At 38.2% G+C, this 27,161-nt stretch overlaps 1 protein-coding gene across 6 annotated transcripts in view; it reads left to right on the forward strand.

The window, feature by feature from the left end:
• Positions 1–27,161, forward strand: part of LOC129020805 (cyclin-Y-like protein 2) — a 75,314-nt gene that overhangs the window by 23,528 nt on the left and 24,625 nt on the right. For all 6 annotated transcript variants that reach the window (XR_008495911.2, XR_008495910.2, XR_008495909.2 and 3 more), the window contains exons 3-9: positions 1,349–1,383; positions 6,159–6,259; positions 9,066–9,101; positions 12,451–12,502; positions 13,302–13,421; positions 17,884–18,050; positions 26,612–26,774. Coding sequence is in view for 1 of the 6 variants with exons in the window: in XM_054465631.2 (XP_054321606.2) it covers positions 1,349–1,383; positions 6,159–6,259; positions 9,066–9,101; positions 12,451–12,502; positions 13,302–13,421; positions 17,884–18,050; positions 26,612–26,774 (674 nt within the window). In the remaining 5 variants the exon portion in view is untranslated. The remainder of the gene's footprint in view (positions 1–1,348; positions 1,384–6,158; positions 6,260–9,065; positions 9,102–12,450; positions 12,503–13,301; positions 13,422–17,883; positions 18,051–26,611; positions 26,775–27,161) is intronic.

Raw genomic sequence — 27,161 nt, forward strand, 5'->3', positions numbered from 1 at the left:
CGAGCATAGCTTCAACACCTGCTTCTGCTGAGGGCCTCAGCAAGCTTATAATCATAATGGAAGACAAAGGGAGAGCAGGTGGTTTCACATGAGAGAGGGAGCAAGAGAGAGGGGAAGGGGGAATGTGCCACACTCTTAACTAGCTCTTATGTAAATTACCAGAATGAGAATTTGCTCATTATTGTGAGGATGGCACCGAGCCATTCATAAGGAATCCACCGCCATTACCCAAACACCTCCCAGGAGGCCCTGTCTCCAACATTGAGGGTCACATTCTCATATGACATCTGGAGGGGAGGAAATACCTAAACCATATCAGAATTGTATTTATCAGTTCCTTCTAGAGCCATGGGCTTCTCATAGAGTGTGTGGAAGCAGTGAAGGCTATTTCATGTCCCTCAAGTCTTCAGTGGTAGGAATGTTTGCCTTCAAGGCCTTCCAGCATCAAAGGAGGAGGCAGTGTAGGAAACAAAGCATGGCCCAAGTCCCTCTTGGAGCTTTTATTATTCTGGCCTTTGTTAGAAAAAAAAAATGATTTTGTTTGCTGCAGATACTATGTCCAATTAAGTTTGCATACTCATTTTAAAATTTAAATGTAAGGTAGGTTACTTTCCAGTTGTGCAAAGACACATTTTTTTGTTAGTGACATATTAGTAGATGACCAATAAGTGGTTTGAGATGCTTACAGGGATTCTGGTGCATCTACAGATTTGTACCTGGCCAGGAACTAGTTCTTAGAGCTGCTAGCTCTTAGATTCTAGTAATTAAAGTAAGCCATGTGTAAACGCAGAGTGAGAAAATACCAGTGAATCATGGCTCATATATGCAACAGTTAAACTTATTTATTAGCTAAATTTCTCATCTGGCTTAATTTGTTATGCCCCTTTTTTTGTACATGAGGATTCTTTCATTTGACTGTAATAGAATAGATAGATAGATAGATAGATAGATAGATAGATAGATAGATAGATATTTTTTTTACCCCAAGACGGAGTCTTGCTCTGTCGCCCACAGCTGGAGTGCAATGGTGTGATCTTGGCTCACTGCAACCTCCGCCTCCTGGTTCAAGCAATTCTCCTCCCTCAGCCTCCCAAGTAGCTGGGACTACAGGCGCATGCCACCATGCCTGGTTATGAATGTGAATAGAATATCCGTTAGGACAAAAAGTAAAGCCAAGTTTTTAGATTTTACTTTATGAGATTTATTATGCCCTATAATTTAAGTTATAAATAGTTGGAAATTATTTTTAAATGGAATTCTGTCTCATTTTGCATAAGGATAATCAATCAGATGTTAGCAACTATTTTATTTTATATTTGTATCAGAACTGATTTTTTTTTATTCTTAGTTCAAGAAAAGAGAAAGAGCAACCACATGAACCATGTAAGTAAATAGTCACAAAGTTAAGAAATTCATAGTTTGAAGTAAAATATGTCCATCTTGATTCCTTAAAAATAAAATGAGGACCCAGTGCTATTAGCATGGAACTCTCTTTGTGGACTTTGTAAATCTCTTCTATCTTTCCAAGTATCAGATTTATGCAGAAAAGTCTTTAGCTTAGTGTGTCCAGCTTTTAAAGGATCTGACATGCAAGTTAAATTTTAAGAATGTGATTGGTATAAAGATCTTTATTTAGTCTTAAAATAAATCAAACAACAAAATTAGAATAGCTAAGTTAATTTTCCACACTGTCTATTGACTTTCTGGTATAGCAGGTAAAAGCACAGCTTTCTGGGTATACCATGACATTATTTTTTTCCCACTGTTTTGTCCAATTGTAGCACATTTTTATTAAATCAGTAATATTTACATGATTCTGCTTATGCCAGTATTATTTACTGCTAAGTCATACAGTGTTTCAGCTGTGCATCTGCATTACGTATCCTTCCTTCCTTTAAACAGTTCTGGCATCTGAGCACTTCTTCACTTCTCCCAGATAATCCTTTTCCTGGCCTATGTTAGTTTACCCAGCCAAATGCAGTAAGTAGCCGTTGGCTGGTCTCTCTGCTTTCACATCCTGTAATTTTTAGCATAGAATTAATTGTCTGACTATATTCATTTGCCTGTTCTCTAACAGTTATTCTTAACCCAAGTGTTGTAACATTTGTCACATGCACATCAAAAATATTCATCAGCTCAAATACATCTGTTTTATATTTCTCTTGGGGCAATTTTCCTTGGCCTTTTGTCATCCTAGTTCAATGTAGAGTGGCTTTCCTAGATGTGCTACATGCTTGCTTTTCTAAGCTATCTCTTGAAAGTCTTCTGAGATCTCACTTAACTGCCCTCTTCTGTGAGATTCCCTGAGTCCTAGATTCTGTGTTTCCTTCTGCCTTGTTATCCTCTCTAGTTGTACTAGAGCACATTTTCCTGGGAAAGGGCACATGGGAACATGTTTAGAGACCCAGCCAGTCTTAAAACCCTTCCTCTTTGATACAGTATAAAATTTTAGGTTGAAAACAACTAAAATGCATACTAATAGAAATAACTCAATTTATAACAATGTAGTTAGAATTAATACCAAGTTAATTTCAATAGTATATAAAATCTTGCTTAGAATTAATACCAAGTTAATTTCAATAGTATATAAAATCTTGCTTCTAAATAGCTCTGTTCTCTACCCTCTTCTTTGTGTTATTGTTATACAGATTACTTCTGAATACACTATTAGCCAAAAAAAAAAAAAATTTAGGTTTAAACTAAATGTTACAGTTCTAAAGGTATTTTGTAATTGTGTTCTCATTATAGTATTGTTTTTTAATCTGTTGCCATTGTGTGATACATTATTTGTAACCGGGTTTTACATATCTCTAGAAGCTTTTTAGGACCTTCTTTCTCTCTGGGATTCTGAAATTTTGTAATGCAGCTTGGTGTGGGGATCTTTTCCCTTTATTGGGGCTACTAAGTCTTCAGATTATCTCTTCTAGAGAATTTCTTTTCTTCTCTATTTTCTCTGTTAATTTTTTCTGATATTCTTGTTATTCAAGAATGCTGGGCTGCTTAGACTCCTGTATCCGCATTGGTTTTTAATCCCCCCACCCCCTCCTATTTTCCAGTTTGTCTTTTCATTCTACTTCTTGGATATTTTTTACTTTATAGTTTAATATGTCTCGTGTTTCTCTTGTTGAGGGTATATTTTTAAAGTTTTGCTCCAAAATTTTACGGGTCCCATGAATTCTTTTTTCCTGTTGTTTTGATCTCTCTTGAATGGTGGTCCTTGGCTTTCATTGAAAGCAGGACTTCTGTTCACTAAGGAGACTCGCTGTGAGGTTTTGGAAATGAAGCCAGCATTTCATTTGGGAGACTTCAGTGTATTATCTGGGGATCTTTACTCTGGGACCATTCAGTTCCTTCTGAGAAGGCTCTCCCAATTTTCTGCCTGGGATGTAAAAGCATGGCTACTTGCTTTCCAGAAGTAGAGGTGAAGTTCTGCTTCTTGCTGTACAGTTTTTTTCCATCTCTCAGGTTTTAGCTATGGTATCTCTGAGCCCAGAAATTTCAGGTTTTATATATACAGAGAACACACATTTAAATTCCTTGTAAGATGGAAGGACAGGTGGACTTGGGGATCTAACCACAGATTTTCAACTGACCTCGCTGGCTTTTATTTTATGTTTCACCCTACTTTCAGAGGTGCCATTTCCCTCTAAGTTGAAGTCTGCCTTGGGTTCTGGAAGACAAACTGGCTTGCTGGTTTCCGTTCCAGTCACTTCTTGTAGGCACCGAAGTTGTTCTACCATGCCAGTTACCACTCCATTATCTACTTTTTATAATTCAGCATTTATTAAAAATCATCAATGTCCATCTTCTCTATATACTCATATAACTTGAGTTATACGAGTAATTCTAATGAGATTTCAGGAGGGAGAGGGAATAAATTTATGGTCAATCTATTATATTTAACCCAAATTTATGACCTATATTTAAAGTGTAAATTATAATTTAATTTCAGTATAATTAATATTAATCCAGAGAATTTTACTTATATATTTATAATAAACTCATTACACTTTTCTACCAGGGCCTTTTTAAATTTTCTTTTTATTTCTGAGACAAGGTCTCACTCTATCATTCAGGCTGGAGTGCAGTGGTACAATCTCACCTCACTGCAATCTCCACGTCCCAGGTTCAAGCGATTCTCCCACCTCAGCCTCCTGAGTAACTGGGATTACAGGCACCCACCACTGTACCTGGCTAAATTTTAGTAGAGACAGGGTTTCACTATGTTGGCCAGGCAGATCTCGAACTCCTGACCTCAAGTGATCTGCCTGCCTTGGTCTCTCAAAGTGCTGGGATTATAGGTGTGAGCCACTGTGGCCGGCCCTTGTTTAGTATTCCTATTCAAATTTTATACCCTGCCGTATTGTTCCATTACTTCACACTATAAATGGAGCTGTTTTCATTAATGCCCAAAGTGTTAGAAGTATTAAATTAAAATGTGTTCATTTTTAGCGTGGTCAACATAGCAAGACTGCATCTCTACAAAAACATTAAAAAACAAATTAGCCAGGCATGGTGGCATGTCCCTGTTGTCTCACCTACTCAGCAGGCTAAGGCAGAGAATTACTTGAGCCCAGGGGTTTGAGGCTGCTGTTAGCTCTGATTGTGCCATTGCACTCCGGCCTGGGCAGCAAAGTGAGACCCTGTCTCAAAAAAAAAGGTTAATTCTTTGAAAACATAGCTAAAATTTGTCCTCCCAAAAAGGAGAGAGACAGAAGTAAACTTGAGAATTTTCAGTGGGCTAAAACAAAAGGCAGCAGGTACAATGAAAAAAAGTTGGTATAGGAGTTCAACAGATACTGGACCTTTGATGGTAATGTTTTGGTTTTGGCTTACTAAACTATGAGGTATGATGATTTTCTAGTCTTCGTTATTCAACCTTAAGATTACTAAGTAACACCTTCCATTTTGTGTTAAAGTTTGTAAAATTTTATATTCTTGGTATTTATGCTGACTGAATGAAGATAATTTGTTCCTTTCTAATTTTGACTATCTGAAATAATACCTATAAATGGTAAATTGTTACTGTATTTGATATAATTAAATATAGTAAGATTTATCTTCCAAATTGGAACTGATTTAATTAATTTGTCAAGCACTTGTTGAACTTTTAAACTTGTCCAAAATTCTGTGCTCAGCATCTCCAGGTAAAGAAGAAAGGACTCTCCCTTCCTTGGAAAGACCTACTTTCTTATAAGGGGAATACTCTGTAAGAATTGGTATCATGTAACAAGTCGTGAATTAGACTGACTAGTTTACAAAAACAGAAATATTTTGTGGTGTGGTTGCTGGCAAAGGAATCCCAGAGGGTAAATGGGGTCAAGTTTGCTTGGACAAAGAAAAAGAATCCTAGGCAGAGAGCAGCAGGAAACTGTGTGGCAGGAAAATGCCTATGAGCAGGTCAAATGACTTGTAGAATAAAATGAATCAACTTTGGAAATGAATGGGAAGTATTCTCCAAGAGTCTCATTTGAGTGATGTCCTGGCAGTCTTATTGAAACATGAAGTGAAAGTTAAATTCGTAGAGTTGTCTTTGTTATCTGTTTTCAGGATGTGAGAGAATATTAAAGTGATAGTCTTTTTATCTTCTATGTAAGAAAACAGGACTAAAGAATGCTATGGCTTTCTCTATTGTTGGTTATGGAGCAGCCCTGGCACACAGAGCCTCTGAATCTAAAACACTTGTTTTGTCCCACTGTCTCCTGGAAGATTACATTTAGGATTAGTAACTTAGTAATGTAGCATTAGTCTTCATTCACTGCAATAAAATGCTCTTGTGCCAATATTATTTAATGCATTACAGCTCATTGTAGTAAGCAAATAATAGAAAATCTCAGCTGCTTTATATTGCTTTAAAAACACTGAAATCTTAAATATTTCTCATTTATAAAGGGGAATTCACAATAGACGCTTGCCAGGTCTGATGATAGGTACCATATTAAGGGCAGCCTTTTATAACCTATTTCTCAAACATCCTCTATTGAATTTAAGAGCCTCCAGTGGGTTTCCCATGGAGTGCACATGAGTCCACACTCAGTTCACGAAGTGTGAGAAGTACCTTAGTACTTTGTCATTTGACATTTTAACCAATGGGAAAAAATACACTTTTATAGGTTTAACTTACTGTGATGTTTTCTTCTATTTCCCTTCCCCTTCAGGTATCTACTAAGCATTTTACTAAAAAGTACAGCTCGTGTTCAACCATATACCTAGATGACAGCACAGCCAGCCAGCCTCATCTTACAATCATAGTAAAATCGTGAGTACAACTATGATGTCAAGGGACACAGCCCCTCATTCTAAAATCATCCCAGCCATCCTCGGTTATTTCAGCTGTTTGATTGTCCTTTTGGGCAATCAGTTTAAGAAACTGGTGTCAACTATATATTGATTTCTGATTCTATGTATTAGTTTTCAAAAAAATACTAATTTTCAGTTTCTCCTTTAACTTTAGACTTCACGTTGGAAGGGAAAATTAGTTAGCAAATAATCAATCCCTGGAAAAGTGTAGTTATTTATTTGATGCTTTTATGCCTTATGACAATGTTGAATACAATGAGTAAGATAGGTATCCTTTATAGGATGTTTCCCCCCAAAAAAAGTTTTTTTATGAGTTACAGGCCTAAATCAATCAATGTGTACTAGTTTTGACATTAATCTTGGAAGAAGGAACAACTTTTTCTCTACTGGCACTGTAGTAGTGTAGTAGTGCAGTAGTACTGCACTGTAGTGTATCTGCATTTGACTTGCCTTCATTTTGCATGAACACCTCATAGGGCACAAGTGAAGATGCACTTTTAGAACAACCTAAGATGAGCCTTTCAAGTTTATTTTAAAAGCAACAACAACAACACCAGCTCTGTTGGGGTTGTCTAGAGAACATCATTATCATCTTCTTGGATTATGAGCATTTAATTTTTGGAACACAGTTTTAGAACACAGTTTGGAAAGTGCCAATTTAGAATATTAATGTCTTTATCTTTCATTTTACTTATTTTTCTTCACAAGAGGATGGTTGTCAGTTTTACTTTTCATTCTATAAACATAGCTAGCTTATAAACAATTTTGTATCTAATGCACTAGCTTTCCTAGCCAAACCAATTGTCAGTAACTTTTATTTTAATTAAAAGTAGGAAGTTTACATTCATGATAATGTCACTTTTCTATCTCACTTCTAACAGTGGTTGAGATAAAATTGTGTTGCAGCAAAAACTTGACTCAAACTCTGTCTAAAGTCTTAAGCTTTGTGACCTATTAAGTAATCCCTAAACTTCTGTATTCAGCCAAGTCTCTAAATCTTTGGGGAAAAAAAAATTACTGTACTTTGGCTAGAGTCCCTGGCTTCTATTCAAAAGATTGTAAGATGTTAGTATACAATTCAAAAGTAGTTTTAAAGATTAATCTTGCTCAAACAAGTATTCATAAAGTTTATGTTTTTTCCTCCATCATTCTAATTTTTAGAATTCTACTTTTGAAAGTGTAGTAAGTTTTAATTTTCTGTCAGCAAGTTTGAGAAATGATCACTTGGTATATTCACTATTGGTAAAATAAAGGTTTATTGAGCAAATTAATAGGGCGAAATGGGTTTATGAACAGATTTTGGAAAATGTTTTATATAGGTGAGTAGAGCATTGTTCTCAATGGAATGCATGGACCACATTTGATTACTTATGCAAGTTTTCTTAAAATATATGTCTTCAGTCACATGTCTCTTCCTACCTCTACCTCTCCTTCAACTCTAGGCACTCAGAAGCCTTTTAAGAAAATAGGGATGGATGTGAGGCATTCTTATATGGATAAAAGCATCTCAGAAGATTCTGATTTGAACCCCAACTCAATCATTCGGAAACCCTGCTGTACATTGGAATCACTTGGGAAATTTTAACAACAACCCTGATGTTCAAAGTTATACACAATGCTAATTAAATCAAAATGTCTCATGTTAAAAAGAAGGCAGTTTTTAAAGCTCTTCAGGTGATTCCAGCGTGCAGCAAAGTTTGAGAGCCATTGCCTGATTTGAATTTAGGACAACAAGCTGCTCCTATTTGGTAGGATCTTGGGCAAGTCAATTTTAAACATTGTTTTTCTTATCTGTAAAATGGTGTTGGATTAAATGTCATTTAGATCATTGGTCCTTTTCAGCAGGTAACTTCACATTCTGTGATTTTAAAATTATTTTAGAGATTAAAAACTTCTTGAAGCACTATAGACATAGCCATCTTAGATCCTAATGTTACAGGCTTTTAAAAACGTGCTAATATTATATAGACCTACTGTTAAAATTCAGATTTGCTTTCCTCAATTATTTGAGCCTCATTTTAGATGCTGTGGGCAGATGGAAAAACATAACTTATGTTTCCTAATACACAGTGTCTGTAGATAACGTAAGAATACAGTAACATATATCTGAAGAGTTTTACTTGTTCATAAATATTTCATTTAAACTAATTGAAAGTACCTGCCCTTAATATTATACTGTGTAGTGTTATGTTGCATTATCATTAGCACTGCTTATTTTCAGAAAGCTATCATTGATTTTGTGTGTACTTAGGTTTACTAACATGAATTATGCAAAAGTTATTGTAAATGATTTAATTTGGTATAAAACACTTTTATCATTAATTTTTAGGAAATAATAAAACACGGATGGGTAGGAGATAGTTAATTAAATCAACTAAAGTGCAGGGCCTAACAACTTAAAAAAAAAAAACACTACTGTATGTCTTAAATTTAAGCATATGTACACATAGGTATAAATTGCATGGGATGAAAGGTTTTGTGGGTAGAAGAGCATCTAACAGGGAAATATGTTATTATTTATATATTATAATCATCAACAGAAACATGTCTTCTAACAGTATATTGCCTAGCATTTTGATCCTCGTATTTTTGTTAAAAAAACAAAAAACTAAAACTAGAATATAGTGCCCTAATGGTACTGTTCTGAAGTAGAAGATTTAAATTTCAGGGCCTCTAGGATAATTTCTTCCTCCCCACTTTTAAAAAAAGTTTTTAGACCCAATAAATGATAAAATCCATTGTTATGATTTTTTCTGTTTCCGTAGTGTGGCCTTAGCAATATATTATCACATGAAGAAAAGGTGAGTGTGAGCTCTTTTAAAACCTATCTTGTTATTCCAACTCATTACTTTTTATAATATCAATCTCAGTGTTAGTTCATAGCTATAGACACCATAAGCTGTATTGTGCCTACTAAAATATTGAAGCATATTATTTGTGTTTTCTTTCACCCTTGAGACTCTTTAAGTCCTAACTTATTGAGAATCCCAAAGAATCTGTGTTTACATACTATGTAAGAAATTAAAATTGAGATCTTTAAAAAATCTGCTTCTGGTTTAGATTTTACTACCTTAGCATTATTGGTATTTTGAGCTAGATAATGCTTTGTTGTGAGGAAATAAATGCTTTGTTGGTGTATTGCAGGAAGTTTAGCAGCATTGATGTCCTTTACCCACTAGATGTCAGTAGTAAGCAATAACCCAGGTGTGACAACAAAAATATTTTCTGAAAACTATATCTTTAACATAAATAGCATTTTTTAAAGAAAAATAACTTCTCTACAATAGAAAGTTGAGTAAAAAGTGTGTCATGCATTGATATTATTGCAAACCTCTAAAGTTTGCCATAATAGAAGACAGATGGATTCCCTTCGCAATTTTTTAGAGAAGCAATAATACAATCAAGCTTTTTGCAAATATGTAGTTACTAAAAGGTGTATCTTTAAAGCTTTTAGATAATTGTGAGTGTTCTTTAATACTACCTCAAAACTCCCCTGTAACTAGTTTCTTAGTTACAGGGGAATTTTACATATCAATACATTTATTCCATCAATACTCACGATTTTTCTTGTGCAGTAAATGGGTCTTTCCCCCATGCTTGCTTGTAAAATAGTATGCATTGGTTATTTGAGAAATAATGGTTTATGTTTTGTTGTGTCAAAAACTCACTTTTGTTAGTATCACCATGTCTTATTAAGAGCTCTTTAAGTATTGAGAAGCTGTCGAGTTTACGGTAGAAGGAGTGTGTTTTCCAAAGTTCTGGTTTTAAGCCTGAAAACTTGACTATTATCATTGAGAACAGTTATTCTCTTTCTTTGTTTAACTTTTATATTAAGTTCACGGGTATATGTGCAGGTTTGTTACATAGGTGAACTTGTGTCATGGGGATTTGTTGTACATATTATTTCATTGCCCGGGTATTAAGCCTAGTACCCATTAGTTATTTTTTTCTGATCCTCTTCCTCTTCTCACCTTGCACCCTCCAAAAGATTTCAGTGTGTGTTGTTCCCCTTTATGTGTTAATGTGTTCCCATCATTTAGCTCTCACTTACCAATGAGAACATGTGATATTTGGTTTTCCATTCTTGTGTTAGTTTGCTAAGGATGATGGCCTCCAGCTCCATTCATATTCCTGCAAAGGACATGATCTTGTTCTTTTTGTGACTGCATAGTATTCCATGGTATATATGTACCACATTTTCTTTATACAGTCTAACATTGATGGGCATTTATGTTGATTCCAGTAAGCCTGTGTGTGCATGTGACTTTATAATAGAATGATTTATATTCTTTTAGGTATACAGCCAGTAATGGGATGGTCGGTTGAATGGTAATTCTGTCTGTAGGTCTTTGGGGAATCTCCAGACTGTCTTCCACAATGGTTGAACTAATTCACACTTTCACCAATAGGGGAACACTTATTTTCCATGATGTAAAAGGCACACTTTATTCATTTTTTAGAATGATAGTCAGTTGTACTTTTAAATAAAAACAATATTTTATTTAAAAAAGTGATTATTCAGTTTACATTTAAACCATCAGTTCTTTTTCTTAACACAACCATACTGCAGTAAGAAGAAGTGCTTCTTGTTAACTTTACACTTATTCAGAGTATTAAATAGGAAGGTAAAGATTTAATAATGCCATTAATTTTTACTGCTTTGTCAAAGACATTCTTAACTAAATCAGGCTCTCTTTTTTAACTGTAAGGGGCTGTGGAGAATAGAATGACTTCTAGTGTAATTTGATCACCTTGATTTATGCTGAGAAACCTTGATTTATGCTGAAAAACCAGCTATTTCACCCGCTTTTGCTTTTATAAAATCATGGCAAGTGTCACAGTGAGAAAGCAGGCAATGCCTTCATATCCTTTTAAAAATTATTTTAATTTATTTTTTATTTTTAATCAGCTTTCTCAGGCTGAAATAATATTTTTATCAGAACAGTTTTGACTGCTTGGGCCTCATGAAAAATGGCCTGCATAGTATTCCATGGTATATATGTACCACATTTTTTTTATACAGTCTAACATTGATGGGCACTTACGTTGATTCCATATCTCAGGCTGAAATAGTATTTTTATCAGAACAGTTTTGACTGCTTGGGCCTCATGAAAAATGGTCTAGGGAATCTCCAGAGGTCCACAGAGCACATTGCAAGAACCATTGGTTTATTAAACAGGCAAAATGTATTAGTTGTATTAACCTCTTAAGTTCATCAAAGACTGGCCTGTTTCAAAATAAAAAGACAGATTAAATTTTTAATTCAAACTACTTAAAATAAATAAATATATCATGAGAATCTAATACAGAGAAAATGATAAAGAGAATAATTATACTATTATCAGTAATTGATAGTCATTATATTATTATTAATACTTTTTAATTTGTAATTATTAAGAGAAAAAGACTAGGAAATCTGAATCGCGTTCACATTTATTTATTTATTTATTTTATTTTATTTATTTTTTATTTTTTTTTGAGACAGAGTCTCGCTCTGTCGCCCAGGCTGGAGTGCAGTGGCACTATCTTGGCTCACTGCAACCTCCGCCTCCTGGGTTCAAGCGATTCTCCTGTCTCAGCCTCCTGAGTATCTGGGACTACAGGCGCGTGCCATCATGCCCAGCCAATTTTTTTTTTTTTTGTATTTGTCATAGAGATGGTGTTTCACTATGTTGGCTAGGATGGTCTCGATGTCCTGACCTTGGGATCCGCCTGCCTTGGCCTCCCAAAGTGTTGGAATTACAGGCGTGAGCTGCCGCGCCTGGCCATATTCACATTTATTAAAGTTCTAAAGACTTTATTGCCCATTACTACTGCTTTCTAAAACATTCTTGTGTTCCAATGTCAGGTTAGAGGAGTGAAAATATAACAGGTTCATTACCATGGCCTGTTAGGGAGGGTCAGTACTTTACTGGCAATTCTGACTGGTTACCGTAATAAAAGACTTCACAGGACTTGATGTGCTGAGTAAGAAGAGTCCAGGAGACCCTCTGAAGGTCAGGCTCCAGGAGAAGGATTTGTAAAATGGTTTGCCTTGGTGAAGCAAAACAGTGAAACACACAGGAGGCATTATTTTACTAAACAGATATGTTACTGAGATATTAATCATTTCTGAATTAATTTCTTAAATGCACATTTTTACTTTATAGAGATGCAGATAAATCCCTCGATATGTTTGACGAGCAAGTACATCCACTCACTGTAAGTGTCACTTTTATTGAGGCCGTATTTTTCTCATAGACTTGTGTTTGTTTCACGTTGAAGTCAAAGACATTTTTAAGTCTTCTTCCCCATGCCATGTTGCATCTAATCGTCTTATTTAAGAAGTGTTATAAAAAGGATGTGCTGGAATAAGAAATGACCTGCAGCTCTGGTTAATTAGTGAGCTAATGAGAGTAAATATATAATCCAAATAACAGAAAATGTATCTTTTAAAAAGATAATTGTCAGTAGCATCAAACAATATACATTTTTGTAAATGCCTTAAACACATATACATGATTTCTGTGAATAGAAATAAAAAAAGAATGTAAATTTAAATAAATGGTGTGCATATTAAAAGATGTACTTCCTCAGGTACATAATAGCCACATGTGGCTAGTGACCGTTCTATTGAATAGTGCAGCCTTAGAGCCTTATGGTTACAGAAAACTAAATGTGTTTTTTCGAAGTTTGTTGCAGAGAAGAATGAATTATTGTCAGTAAGTAAGACTTTAAAGCCTAAAAGTAGTTTACATTTTTATAGAATTCTGTGGGGAAAAGAGTAGAAAGGAACATAAAAATTTTCTGAGCTTGAGCCCATTTTTTTCACTGAATGTTGACGAGTATTGAATCATTATAGTATCTTAAGATTCCACCGTTCATATTTTAGAAACTAAAAGACATCTCCCCAATCCAAATTGTTCTAAGTGACACATAGGCACAAGTATGAATATTGCTGTCTTAAGAATACTTCATTTTTTTTCCAATGGATACTTAATCACATCCTTTCTTCTTTCAGCAAGAAAAGATGCCAAAGGAATACTTTGAGTATGTTCCTGAACACAAGTTTATTTACAGATTTGTCCATGTTCTTTTTAAAGCCACAAACCTAACAGCTGAATTTGCAATAGTAACTTTGGTAAGATATTTCTTATTTATAAAGCATTTTTAGAATTTCGTACTTGTACACAGGGTATGGTGCTGTTTTTAAATAAAAGTTGGCTTCTGGGCTGGGCGTGGTGGCTCACACCTGTAATTTCAACACTTTGCGGGAGGCTGAGGCGGGTAGATCACCTGAGGTCAGGAGTTCGAGACCAGCCTGGCCAACATGGCGAAAACCCATCTCTACTAAAATTACAAAAATTAGCCAGGCGTGGTGGTGGATGCCTGTAATCCCAGCTACTCAGGAGGCTGAGGCAGGAGAATCGCTTGAATCCAGGAGGCAGAGGTTGCAGTGAACCAAGATCTCCCCATTGGACTCCAGCCTGGGTGACACAGCAAAACTCTGTCTCAAAAAAAAAAAAAAAAAAAAAGTTGGCTTCTGAAATTATTATCCAAACTTTAAGAGAAACTTATGAAAGCAAAGTAAATACACACATTCGAGTTGAATCATCATTGCAGCTTAAAATGTTGCCATTGCGTTTTTCATAATAGAACCATTGCTATTAAAAGCAGCGGGAGAGATTTCTGATTTCCCCCCACACATCAGTGCATATGCAGTGTGCACACATGCAAGGCAGGTGGAGGTGTTGGGATGGGGAGCAGTAACAAAACCATCCGGTCCGTGGACGGAGACGGATTCCAGTGGAGCTCTGAGTTGAGTCCCAGGCTGCATTCCTCAGGCAGTTCTCATGCAGGCTGTGATTGACAGCTGCTGCCCTGTCGTCTTTGTTCCTTGGGCCATGAGTCTTAATCTATCCCTGCTGATCACTTGTGCCTGCTCATGAAATTGCCCAGGAATGTGGTTCCAGTAGGCCTGGGACACAAGCTTTGCTCGTTAGTCTTCCAAGCCATAGCTGTTTCCTTACATTTACATCATCCCTACAGAATTCCTATTGTAAAAATGTTAATAATAAATTCTATTCAAATTGTTGAAATTGTTTTACCCCTCTTCACAGCGAACCTATAGAGGAAAGTCAACTGCATGGCTGGGAAGGAAAGAATACTTAGGTCAATACTTACTTATTTACCATGCCATTAGAGTTTTGGAGAGAAGACTTCTGATGTGCACTTGAGTCAAAGCCCTCAATGGGTGCTGGACCAGACACAGGCCTTTTCAAGGAGCTGCAAGTCATTTAGAACTCTTAGCACATGCTCGAGGGAAGCAGGAGTGGTGCTTCCAGATTTAGAGAGATAGATGATGCTGGGGGGAAAGCTGGATTGGAAAAGGGAGAGTTTTGTACTCAGGCTAAGCTAGATGTGCCTTTTAGATAGCAGAATAACAGTGTCTAGTCATCATTTGGATATATGGGACTAGAGCATGAATTTGTGGTAGAGATGCAGAATGAAGAGTAATAGCAGCTGTTCAAATGCAGAGTAAGTGTGTAGAATAAAATTGGACAAGCCAGGCATGGTGGGTTCATACTTTTAGTCCCAGCTACTTGGGAGGCTGAGCTGGGGGGTATTACTTGAGCCCAGTAGTTTGAGTCCAGCTTAGGCCACATGGTGAGAACCCATATCTTAAGAAAAGAAAAAATAAAGCCAGGTGTGGTAGTTCACCCTTGTAATCCCAGCACTGTGGGAGGCCACGACAAGAGGATTGCTTGAGCTTAGGAGTTCAAGAATAGCCTTGGCAATAAGGTGAGGCCCCATCTCTACAAAAAAATAAAGAAATTAGCCAGTCATTATGGCACATGCGTGTGGCCCCAGGTACATGGTAGACTAAGGCAGGGAGATTACTTGAGCCAGGAGGTGGAGACTGCAGCGAATCATGATCGTGCCACTGCACTGCAGCTCGGGCAACAAGGTTAGACCTTGTCTTAAAAAAGATAAAGAAAATTGAGAGACAATAGGTCTGTAAGGACTTATAGTGAGTAAAGGACAAGCCCCCAGAGGAGTAGCTACTAGAGTGGGAGGAGGAAAAGCAGGAAAGGATAATAAAAGAGTTAAAAGAGGCTGTGGTCACAGTGCTGAATGCTGCCGAGAAGTGACTCATTCCATAAACACTCACTGGATGCTGACTCTGTGTCACTCTTCTAAGTGCTGGGGTAGAAGGGCGGACAGGTTGAACACAGTTCTTGCCTTTATGAGCTTATGTTCTAGTGAGACACAAGTAGTTTTTCAGGTAGTGTCAAATAGCAGGAAGAGGAAGCAAGATAAAGAGATTCAGAGTGTTGGGGTGCTCAGTAGTTCAGATAGAATGTTAAGGAAGAGTCTCTCTAGAGAGCCAACATTTGAACAGTGACCTGACCAAAGCAACAAAGGGAAGGAGTGCTGGCATTACAGGCAGCAGAGACAGGAATGTGTTTCACATGTGTTCACAGAACAAACAGCAAGGTGACCAGTGTGGTCAGAGTGAGGAATAAGGGAAGCAGTGGAGATAAGGCCACACAGGCAGGGCCACAGCTCACAGGGCCTTTTGGCTTCAGGCCATAGGAAGATGTTAAGGTTTTATTCCAGTTTCATAGGGGACTCATGTAGATCTTGAGCAGGGAAGTGAGTGCTGTTAATAAAGAGGTTATGGTGACTGCTTTGGGGAAAGCAGGCCATGGTTGGGAGGCAGATTGGAGGCAGAGAAGAGGGCTAAAAAGCAATTAGAGTGATACAGGTGAGCAATGAGAGATTGTGGCTCATAATCAACCCAGGCAGACTACCAGTGAAGGCAGACATAACAGGCATTGGAGACATTGCAGAAGGGAAACTCAAATATAGGTATTTGGCCCCAGCAGCTAGGCAGATGGCAGTGTCCTGTACAAGATTAGAAAAGGCTTGGGGAGTTGACTGTTGGGCTGGAGACTTCCAGTTTGTAAGTGTGAAGGCACCAGAAACCTAGGCAAGAGAAGTGTTGGAGGATTAATGTCAGTGGGGCAGGCAGTGTACATTAAGGAGAGATGGAAGATGAGGAGCTGGCATGAGGGCATGGTGCTGTGAGCACCAATGAGATGACACAGCTGGAGGAGTAGTGGGGAGTGAGATGGGAACAAAGGAAACACAGTTAGATTGGGGAAAATTGCTAGTAGAGAGGCCTAAAATCTTCAAAAAGAGGTGATTGTGGGAACAGTGTTCTGCAAAAATGGGATGGGATCAACTGCACTGAGAAAAGTTGGCATCAGTGGGGAAAAAGAATTCTGTGTTACACTGAACCAGGAGGGAAAATACTGATGAGTGAGTGTCAGCAGGTCAGCGGCTTAGCAGTAAGGCAACTGGAAGTTGAGGGCTTGCTAATATTGCTTCATTGCTCTCTGATTCCTATACAGAGAGCGAGGTTCATTCTCAAAATACTTGAGAGTTTTGAGTTTGGGGGAAAGGGAGCAGAATCTCTGTAAAACATGTCATGCTCAATAGCCATTTGTTTTTGAAAACAGGCGAGTTTGGAGAACAACTTCTACATCTGAGCTGATGATCATAACCCTCAGACAAGAAATAAACTTGTACAAAATAAACGTTTTCCCTTTGTTTTGACATAAAGAGTTCAGGTAGCTTGCAGACATACTCTTCTGCAGAGCACCCTCTGCAGGTGTTACCTCTGAGGTAACACCTCCTCACAGCTCACCTTTAATCTTTATTCAGCTGTTCACTTTGCCCAATTCTTTGTAAAGCAGATGTTTGATAGATGTAAACTATCAAACGTGCTAATTCATGAGATTGTCTCACAAACTACTCGGCAGGCTTAGAGGAATCCCAGGGATGCAGAAACTGGCAGCTGTTTCCACCTTTAAACCAACAGAATTGACTAAGTTGCAGGATGTAAGAAAGAATAAATTTTCATGAAGTGATCATGAAGATGGGAAAGTAGGTGCTGAGAGGAGGACCATTCTTTTATACACATGTGTTTTTTATCAAGCAACTGAATATTGGGAATGTTTTACAACCCCTGAGACCTGCACCTGCCATGCTGCTCTGCACAGCGGCCACTGGGAGGCTCTCTTGACCAGCAGATTTTTAAGCTAGCACCACAAAAGGGTTAGTTTTTGTGAAAAGGAGATTAACATTTGCTCACTATCACATGGGTTTTACATATTCAAGCTTGACATACCTGTAGAATTTCTATCTACCTCCCAGCTAGGTATGAGACATTACATTTGGTAGGCACTTGAGTATTTCCTGAACAACTTTAATCCACACTAGTCCTTAGTGTGTGCTGCCTTTTATGAGTGTGAAGATGATGACACTGACTCTCCTCATGGTGGCCTTGGCTGACATATGCAGGCATTCTTGTCACTGAAATTGGGGTGGAAATTCCCATAGGCAGAGTAGGCAGCAGAAGTATCTGACCTACGATTGTAATGTGGTCTCTTGCTTTGCCTGACCAAGCAAAGTATGTAGAGCATAAGAATAAAAGACACTTTCTGGTCAAAACCAGAAGAAATCTGTCATTCAAAAGAGTTCTTATCACAGCACTTAAAGTGAACCAAATCAAAGGCCAGTGCTCTATTTTGCAGATTTACATAGAAAGACTCTTAAGTTATGCAGAGATAGACCTTTGCCCGACCAACTGGAAGAGGATTGTCATGGGAGCCATTCTTCTCACCTCCAAAGTTTGGAAAGATGTGACTATATGGAATAGGGAATACTGCAGGCTCTTTGTGAACACTAGCATTGAAGACATGTGAGTTTCTAAGATTTTTGTGAACTTTCTAACCATTTTCATTACCTTATTTGCTCCAATAAATGTAACACTTTAAGACATATTTTTAAAGGCTACAGTGTGCAGATAAGGAAAACACATAAAACCACATACTTCTTTCTATCCAGCTTTAGTATAAAAGTTCATATTTTTTCACTGTTAATGGGTAGATCTTGGTGAGTTACTGTTCTAATAATCTGCTCTGCTCATACATGGAAAAGTATTTTTCTGGTGGTTTTTGGCAAATACTTCACAAGTGCACTATCAGAACAGCACGGTACAGTAAATATCTTTATGGCTTTTTAGAAGCTGTCTGTAAGTTCCACTCTCTTTTTAAGGGACACGTGTCTGGCTGTTGAAATAATTGGCCACTCTTAAGGTCTAGGGCCTCTGGACTATGGAGAAGTTATAGCCACAGCCTCAGTCACACATTGTGTATTTGCTTTTGCTGATGTTTTCTCCCTTTTATTTAAATGTCTGTTTTTTATAGAAACCTCGAGATGCAGAATAGCCACAGAACCCTGTGCCCTCCCCATTAGGAGTGTTGCATGTGTTTAGAAATTGGGTTGATGAGTTTGCAGCTCCAGTGTTTCCTTGAGGCAGTATGCAAAAAATAGCCGGGGCATCACACGATGCCCACCACACTCAAGAGGCTCCTGGGGCACTCATACAACCACAGCAGCAATCTGTGGGACTTGAGTTACCAAGGAGAGTGCGAGAAATCTTGCTGAGTCATGGGATTGCTCATAGACGGTGCCAACATGATACTGAAACATGGGCTTCATGGGGGCTTTCTTTCAGTCTGGCCTTACGACTGTTGTAAAGGAAAGAGCCTTGGAGCTTGTAAGCAGGGTGAGCTAGGGAGGCATTTCCAGCGAACACTCTAGCAATGTCCACAGGACAGTGAGAATAGCTATGTGGGTGACACTTAAGAAAATATAAAGGAACACCTGCTGCTGTCATTGAGCAGCATATGAAGATCAAGATCACGACAGGCAGTGGCAAGAGTTTGTTTTTTTACATTTGCCCATTACTCCAGATAAGACTGTCATCCAGAATGTATGTGATCACAAAGGTGGAGCTTGATGGCTGATTAGAAGTCTCTGCCAATTGTTCTCATAGGAATAACAAATTGAGTAACGATCTAAATAAAAAACAGCTTTATTAGAACTAAAAATAGCTAAATAATTATAGTACCTAGTTTAAACTTTGTATCACTGAAAAAGGCAGTGAACATGATAGGAAAGACAGTCTTGAGTTGCTGATGCCAGCCCTCCCTTACGTCCTAGCATTGGCCATGTGACAAGAAGAGATTCTGCATGCTTGGGGGAGCAAGAGCACAGCAGGGTGAGACTTTGCATTGAACTCAGTGCTGCGTTGTCATAGCAGAAAGCAAAACTGGGCTGAACTCAGCCAGTTCCCACCCACGGATGGAACATTTCTAGCCCTAGCCTGAAGGGAATCACTCATCCCAGTGGCTGAAAACTGAGCTGTGGAAAGCCTCACTGCTGTGGGATAAAGTACTTTGGGGTCCTTAGTAAACTTGAAAGACTGTCTAGGCCACAAGGACTGCAACTCTTAGGCAAGTCTGAGTGCTGTGCTGGGCTTGGAGCCAGTGTATATGGGGGGCATGTGACCTAGAGAGACAGCAGATGGGGCAGCTCAGGGAGTGCTGTACCACCCCTCCTTCAATCCTAGGCAGTGTAGCTCACAGCTCTGATAGAGACCTCTTTCTTCTGCTTGAGAAGAGTAAAGAGTAAAGAGGATTTTGTCTTGCAACTTGGATACTAGCTCAGCCACAGTAGGAGAGGGCACTGGTCAGAGTCATGAGGCTCCCATTTTGGGTCCTAGCTTTTGGATAATACCTCTAGACAAACCCTGGGCCAGAAGGGAACCTGCTGCCTTGAAGGGAAGGACTCAGTAAGGGCAGGATTCATCACTTTCTGACTAAAGAGCTCTTGGAACCTGAATAATAAGGAGTGGTAAGCAGGTAGTATATGTCATGGGTCTTTAGTGAGCCTCAGAGATCTGCTGGCTTCATGTGTGACCCAGCACATTCCCAACTGTGGTGACTATGAGGAGAGACAGCTTCTGCTTGAGAAAATCTGAGGGAGGAGTACAGAGGACTTTGCCTTGAGCTTAGACACCAGAGCAGCCACAGTGGAGAAAAGCACCAAGTGGGCTGTTAGGGTCCCTGATTTAGGCCTTGGCTCTTGGATGGCATCTCTGGGCTTACCCTGGGCCAGAGGGGAGCCCACTGCCCTGAAGAGCGAGTTCCAGGCCAGGCAGCATTCACCACAAGCTTACTGAGAGCCCTTGGGCCTTGGTGAACATCAGTGGTGACCTGGCAGTATACCCCAGGGGATTGTGATGCTGATGAACATGGGAACAGACTACTCTGCCTGGGTAATGGGGAGGGAAGAGTGGAAAGGTGTTTGATGGTTTTAGTGCCAGCTCAGTCACAGTAAAATAGAGCACCAGGTGGATTTCTAAGGTTTATAACCCCAGCCCTAGCCCCCAGACAGCACCTCTGAACCCATCCAGGGGCCGGGGGAACTTACTACACTTAAGCGAAGGACAGAAAGCTCTCTGGCTTCACTACCTGCTAATTGTAGAGCCTTGGGGCTTAAAGCAAAATAGCTGGCAGCCAGGGAGTTGTTACAGTAGGGGCCTTGGGCAGTCACAGTGCTGTGTGGGCTTCAGATGTGTGGGCTTCAGATCAGACCCAGTGCTGTCCCAGGTGTAGTGGCCACAGGGGTGCTTGTATCACTCATCTTCGAACTCCAGGAAGCTCAGCACAGAGAGACTCTTTTTGTTTGGGGGAAAGTAAGAGAAGAAATGAGTCTCTGGCTGCTAATGCAGAGAATTCTTCCAGATCGAATCCAAGATCACTAATGTGCTACCTCTACATATCTGCAGGAACCAATGACATTCTTCATAGACATAGAAATAGAAAAGACAATCCTAAAATTTATATGGAACCACAAAAGACACAGAATATTCAAACTATTCTCAGGAAAAAAACGAAAAAAACAAAACAGAAGGAGTCACATTGTTTGACTTCAAATGATACTCTACAACTATAGTAACCAGAACAGCATGGCACTGGCATGAAAACAGACACATAGAACAATGAGACAGAAGAGAGAACTCATGAACAAATCCATATGTCCACAGTGAACTCACTTTCAACAAAGATGCCAATAATACACAATGGGGAAAGGATGGTCTCTTCAATAAAAGGTGCTGGGAAAACTGGATATCCATATGCAGAAGAATGAAACTAGTTTTTCTCACCTTATACAAAAATCAAATCAAAATGCATTGAAGATTTAAATTTAAGACCTCAAACTATGAAACTAAAATCAGAGATTAGGAATATTCTTGAAGACACTGGACTGGAAAAAGATTTTTTAATACTCCATAAGCACAGGCAACCAAAACAAAAATGGGCAAATGAAGCCACATCAAGTTAAAAAGCTTATGCACAGCAAAGGAAACAACAAAGTGAAGAGACAACCCACAGACTGGGAAAAGATATTTGCAAACTATCTGTCAAGGGATTAATTACCAGAGTATATGAGAAGTGCAAACAACTCTGTAGGAAAAAAAACTAATAATCTGATTTAAAAATGGGCAAAAGATCTGAATAGACATTTCTCAAAAGAAGACACATTAGCTGCTGATGGCAAATGCTTCTGGTTCCTGCTACAAGGGAGGCCTAGATGGGAAAATTACCTGAGCTCAGGAGGTCAAGGCTGTGGTGAGCTGTGATTGCGCCACTCTCCAACCTGGGTAATAGGGTGAGGCTCTGTTTCAAAACTTTAAAAAAATACATACAAATGGCAAACAGATATACAAAAAGATACTCAACATTATTAATCATCAGAGAAGTTAAAACCAACACTACAGTGAGAGATCCATCTCACCTCACTTAGAATTTCTTTTATCCAAAAGACACGCAATAACAAATGCTGGCAAGGATATGGGGAAAGGGGAACCCTCGTACACTGTTAGTGGGAATGTAAATTAGTACAACCCCTATGAAAAACAGTTTGGAGGTCCTCAAAACTAAAAATAGAGCTACAGTATGATCCAGCAATCCCACACCTGGGTATATACACAAAAGAAAGCAAATCAGTATATCAGAGATACCTGCCCTCTCATAGTATGTTGCAACACTATTTACAATAGCTAAGATTTAGAAGCATCCCGAGTGTCCATCAACAGATTAGTGGATAAAGAAAAGCTACATGTACACAATGGCATACTATTCAGCCTTAAAAAATAACGAGATTCTGTTATTTGCAACAACAGCATAGATGGAAATGGAGTATAATGAAATGGAGTATTAACTCATTATGTTAAGTGAAATAATCCAGGCACAGAAAGACAAACTTCCCATGTTATCACTTTTTATGGGAGCTAAATGTTGAAACAATTTTACTTGTGCAGATAGAGAGTAGAAGAATTGTTACTAGAGGCTGGTAAAGGCAGTATGGGGGATGGGGAGTAAGAAGTAATTGTTAATGAGTACAAAAATGTATTTAGAATAAGATCTAGTATTTGATAGCACAGCAGGGTGACTATAGTCAGTAATTATTTAATTGTACATTTAACAATAATGAAAAGATTATAATTAGATTATTTGTAACACAAAGGATAACTGTGTGATGGATACTTCATTTACCTTGGTAGGATTAGTACACATCGTTGGCCTGTATCAAAATATCCTATATACCCTATGAATATATAAAGCTATAATGTATGCACAATTTTTAAAAAAGACTATCATTCGGCTGGGCTCGGTGGCTTACACCTGTAATCCCAGCACTTCAGGAGGCCGAGGCGGGCGGATCATGCGGTCAGGAGATCGAGACCATCCTGGCTAACACAGTCAAATCCCATCTCTACTAAAAATACAAAAAATTAGCCAGGCATGGTGGTGGGCACCTGTAGTCCCAGCTACTTGGGAGGCTAAGGAAGGAGAATGGCGTGAACCCAGGAGGCGAAGCTTGCAGTGAGCCAAGATCTTGCCACTGCTCTCCAGCCTGAGTGACAGAGTGAGACTTCGTCCCCCGCCCCCCACCCCAAAAAAGGCTATCATTCAGAATTACTACACTGTGTATATACAACTGAAGTGAGGATGTTGTGACTAACAAAAGACTAGTAACTGTTGGTTGCTGTTGAAATGGCTGTTGGTGAAAATGACCACTTTGCTGATAGTATAAACGAGTGATGATGGTGATGTTCCTAGTAGCCATTTTAGCAAAAGATGTGGCAGAAAATAAACTTGAAACGGAAGTACTTTGAAAGTTGCAGACACTAAACTGACTTTGATCACTACTGTCATCAGTCTGCAGACTGATTTCTCAAAGGAAACAAAATTTGTGATTATGAACACTTAGCTCTGCTATAATTGCAGCTAAATTATTCTCAAAACTTGCAACTAAGCTGGCTGGGCTCTAGTTGTAGTTACAAGGTCAGGGAATGTGCAAGTTCTCACAGATGTGAGCTTCAGGAGCAGTGGTGTCAGAGGCCTGCTGTAAGAAAACCAGTTCTACACAATGCTGTTTGTGAATGTGGAAGCACCAGAATCTATGCTCTGAAAAGGCTGCCTTTGTTTATGATCTTTGGAAATTGGAAAGCATTACAAGAAAGTGTTTAATATACATTTACCTTGACTCCCTGCTGTTGATCATGCATAATAATCTTGTTTTGACTGTAAATTGGACCATTTAAAAATGAGTGTCTATCAGGTTTTTCTTAAAACTCTTCAACATCTTCATGTCTTGTTGGAATATATTTTCCTTCAAAATATCAGTTAAACTGAGCAGCTGCTCTTAAGAAAATTTGCTGTGCCTGTAAAGGGTATGCTATTCAGTCATTTAAAAAAATAAACAGAAAAAACTAAGAAGATCCATATCCTTAGGCATATGCTTATCTTCAGTAACTAAACCCTATTAATAGGTGTAATAATTTAATAAAATATTGTATTTCTACACAGTCAAAAAGTGTTCTTGGAGAAATGTGAGATAATATAAAAGAAATAAATACAAAAGTCCTGATTAGCTGATTATTAAAACATTGATTTACATTTCTATAGCCTTATGGTCATGTGAACAGGAAATTGATGCTGGAAATAGTTTCGGATGGGTTTTCAGTTAAACAAATGAGAAAACTACATCTCTGCTCATATTTTAACTGCTCTTCCAGAGAACATCAAACATTTGTTGACTTAGCCAGTGGATAAGATATCAAAACTTTGAAACCGAGAAACTAAATGTGTTGTTCAGGTATTGATTGTTTTTATACAATTAAGTCTTTACAGGGATTACTGTGAAAGTGGTTCTATATTATTTTATATTCATTTGTTTAAACATTTAACAAGAAGCCAGGTACACTGGCTCACACCTATAATTCCAGCACTTTTGGAGGCCAAGGTAAGAGGACCACTTGAGCACAGAAGTTTGAGACCAGCTTGGGCAACAAAGACCCTGTCTTTAATTGAATTTTTCCTTTAAATTAGCCCAGCTCAGTGGCATGAGCCTGTAGTCCCAGTGACTTGAAAGGCTTGGGTAAATGGATTGCTTGAGCCCGGGAGTTTGAGGCTGGTGTTAGCTAGGATCATGTCACTGCACTTTAGCCTGAGTGACAGACTGAGACCCTGTTTCTTAAAAAAAAAAAAAAAAAAAATAGGCGAGGGCAGCTGTATGATCATGTGACAGAAGGCTGCTCTCAGCCTTTATCTCTCCCAGTACCTTCAACTCATCCCCCACATTCTGTTCTGGCCGTGGGTGACAGAAGCTGAGCACCTTGGGGTTTTATTTCCAGCTCAGGAGAAACACTGAGTGTGTAAGTCCAGTGCCCTGCCAGAAGTCGTATCATAAACTGAGTTTGGTCTAACCAAGATGTCTCTCTTTAATCTTTCTGCCTTCCAATGTTTAAAGAGTATTCCTGCCCTGTCTAGTGACAGTTTCTCACCTTCATAATTTCAAGGTGAGTAGAAACTGGCATTATGCCCTTTGACATAGCCTCATGCACTGAGGCAGAGGGAGGGGATTCCCTTTCCCATCAAATGTAGCATATGTATGTATTTGGGACCAATCCTTGTTGTTTTAGAGTTTTTCCTCCTCAGAAATAACAGGGTGGCTCTCCGTGGATCCATTTGTTGCCATGGTGATGTGCCCATGGCTTTTGTTGGTGCTTTTTGACTTCAGTAAGCCTCTTTTTGTTATCCTTGTGAAAATGTCTGCAAGTTCTTCAGAGCTAATAAATGGCATTCATCATTCCTGTCATCTGATCACTATTGTGGGGCCTTGTGAGTGAGCATGGAGTCTGAGCTTGTGCACCTGCACTAAGGGAACTCTCAAGAATGAGCCCCGAGTCAGCAGTACATATGCATAAGAGGTGGTCACCTTTCTCCTCATCCCAGACTCAGGGTGCTGGATGCAGAAGGGACTGCAAGCAACTGTGCCTTGTTTGGACATTAGCATAGGAATCCAACTGGGTGTAGCCTTTATTTGTTTCAAAACAGAATTTAGAGACATCCTAGTAGCTCAGAATTATATTTTTAAATGAATAGAAATAAATTTTATTAAATGACAACAGAAAAAAACCGCTACATGTTTAGTACATGAACTAAACTTATGTAGTATTGTTTAAAGGGTATCTACAAAATTCTCACCCTAATGTTTTCTTGCAAAAGAAGTGAAAATATGAAGTGCAGACACATTCTGTAACAAGGAACCACTGAGAAACACAAAATATTTAAAAGTCATATAAAATTTATGTGCATTTTTGAGGATAATAAAATAATCAGTTGGCATCAAACTTTTCATTTTAGCAACATTTATAGAATTATTTTCTAGTGGGAGTTTCCACACAGCTTTTGAAAAAAATGTTAAAACTGAAAACTTTCTTGTATTTTGTAAACTACTGGGGTTCCAATTCAGGGTGCTTTTTTTATATTTATAGGGTCCATCTACAGCATGTAATATCATGGGTCTTTGAGTGAATATCAACTAAAGGCATTCTGACATTCTGTACATTCATAGGTTTTACCTCAGAAATGAGTTTTTTCTTGTCTTCAGGTGGAACTGGAATGAGTAAAACACTACCATATGTTTGTATTTATAAGGCTTTTCTTCATTGAACCCTTTTATGTTTTCAAAGAGAAATGACAAAAACTGAAGGCTTTACCATGTTTCTTAAAATTTTGTGGTTTTTCTCCATTTTAAATCCTAAAATGTCTTTAAAAGCAAGTGGGAAAATCAAGTTTATTATCACATTTTTTACATTTATGCTTTTTCTCCAGTATGAGTTTTTCTAAGTTTTCAAAGAGAAGTGAGAAAATTCCAGGCTTTCCCATATTTATTACATATATAGAGTTTCTCTCCAGTGTGTGCTTTTTCATGTGTTCTAATAGAACTAGAACTTATAATTGCTTTATCACATTTCTTACATCAGAATAATGTTTTTGAAGATAGCCCAGTGGACTAACATTGTCCCATGTTGGTTTCGTTGTGTTTCTCCTCCCACAGGAATGAGCTTGAAAGACAGTTTTTGCAGCTAATTGACTATAACGTCAAAGTTTCTGGAAGTGTTTATGCCAAGTACTATTTTGATCTTCGATCCTTGGCAAAGGACAGTAGCTTGCATTTGCCAGTTTATCTTCTCAACAAAGAAAGGGCACAGAACCTGGAAGTAAGGCGATAAAGTCACTAAGGGGGGTTTTCTGTCAACCACCAAAGCCAACATCTGTGACTAGATTAGATTAAGTAGTGATGAGAAAAATGAGAAGCTCCAAAATTAACTTACATACTGAAGAGCTTATTTCCTGTATCCTTTATGGTTTATACAAGAATCCACATTATTTAAAAATTATAGATCTCTTCTGTGACCATAATTCAGAATATTTTTAACCAAATTTAATTCATTCTTAGTGGTATTCTTTTTGAATCTTTGCCCTTTCAAGTAAGCATACATGAATCATTTCTTGCAATTCTATTTTAAATGATATCTGCATATATAATGCACTTACCACTTTTGCCGTTTTTTATTACTTTGTTTGCAAATTTATGTCATTTTATA

Source organism: Pongo pygmaeus, chromosome 20 (assembly GCF_028885625.2).
Source record: "Pongo pygmaeus isolate AG05252 chromosome 20, NHGRI_mPonPyg2-v2.0_pri, whole genome shotgun sequence".
Classification (NCBI taxonomy): domain Eukaryota; kingdom Metazoa; phylum Chordata; class Mammalia; order Primates; family Hominidae; genus Pongo; species Pongo pygmaeus.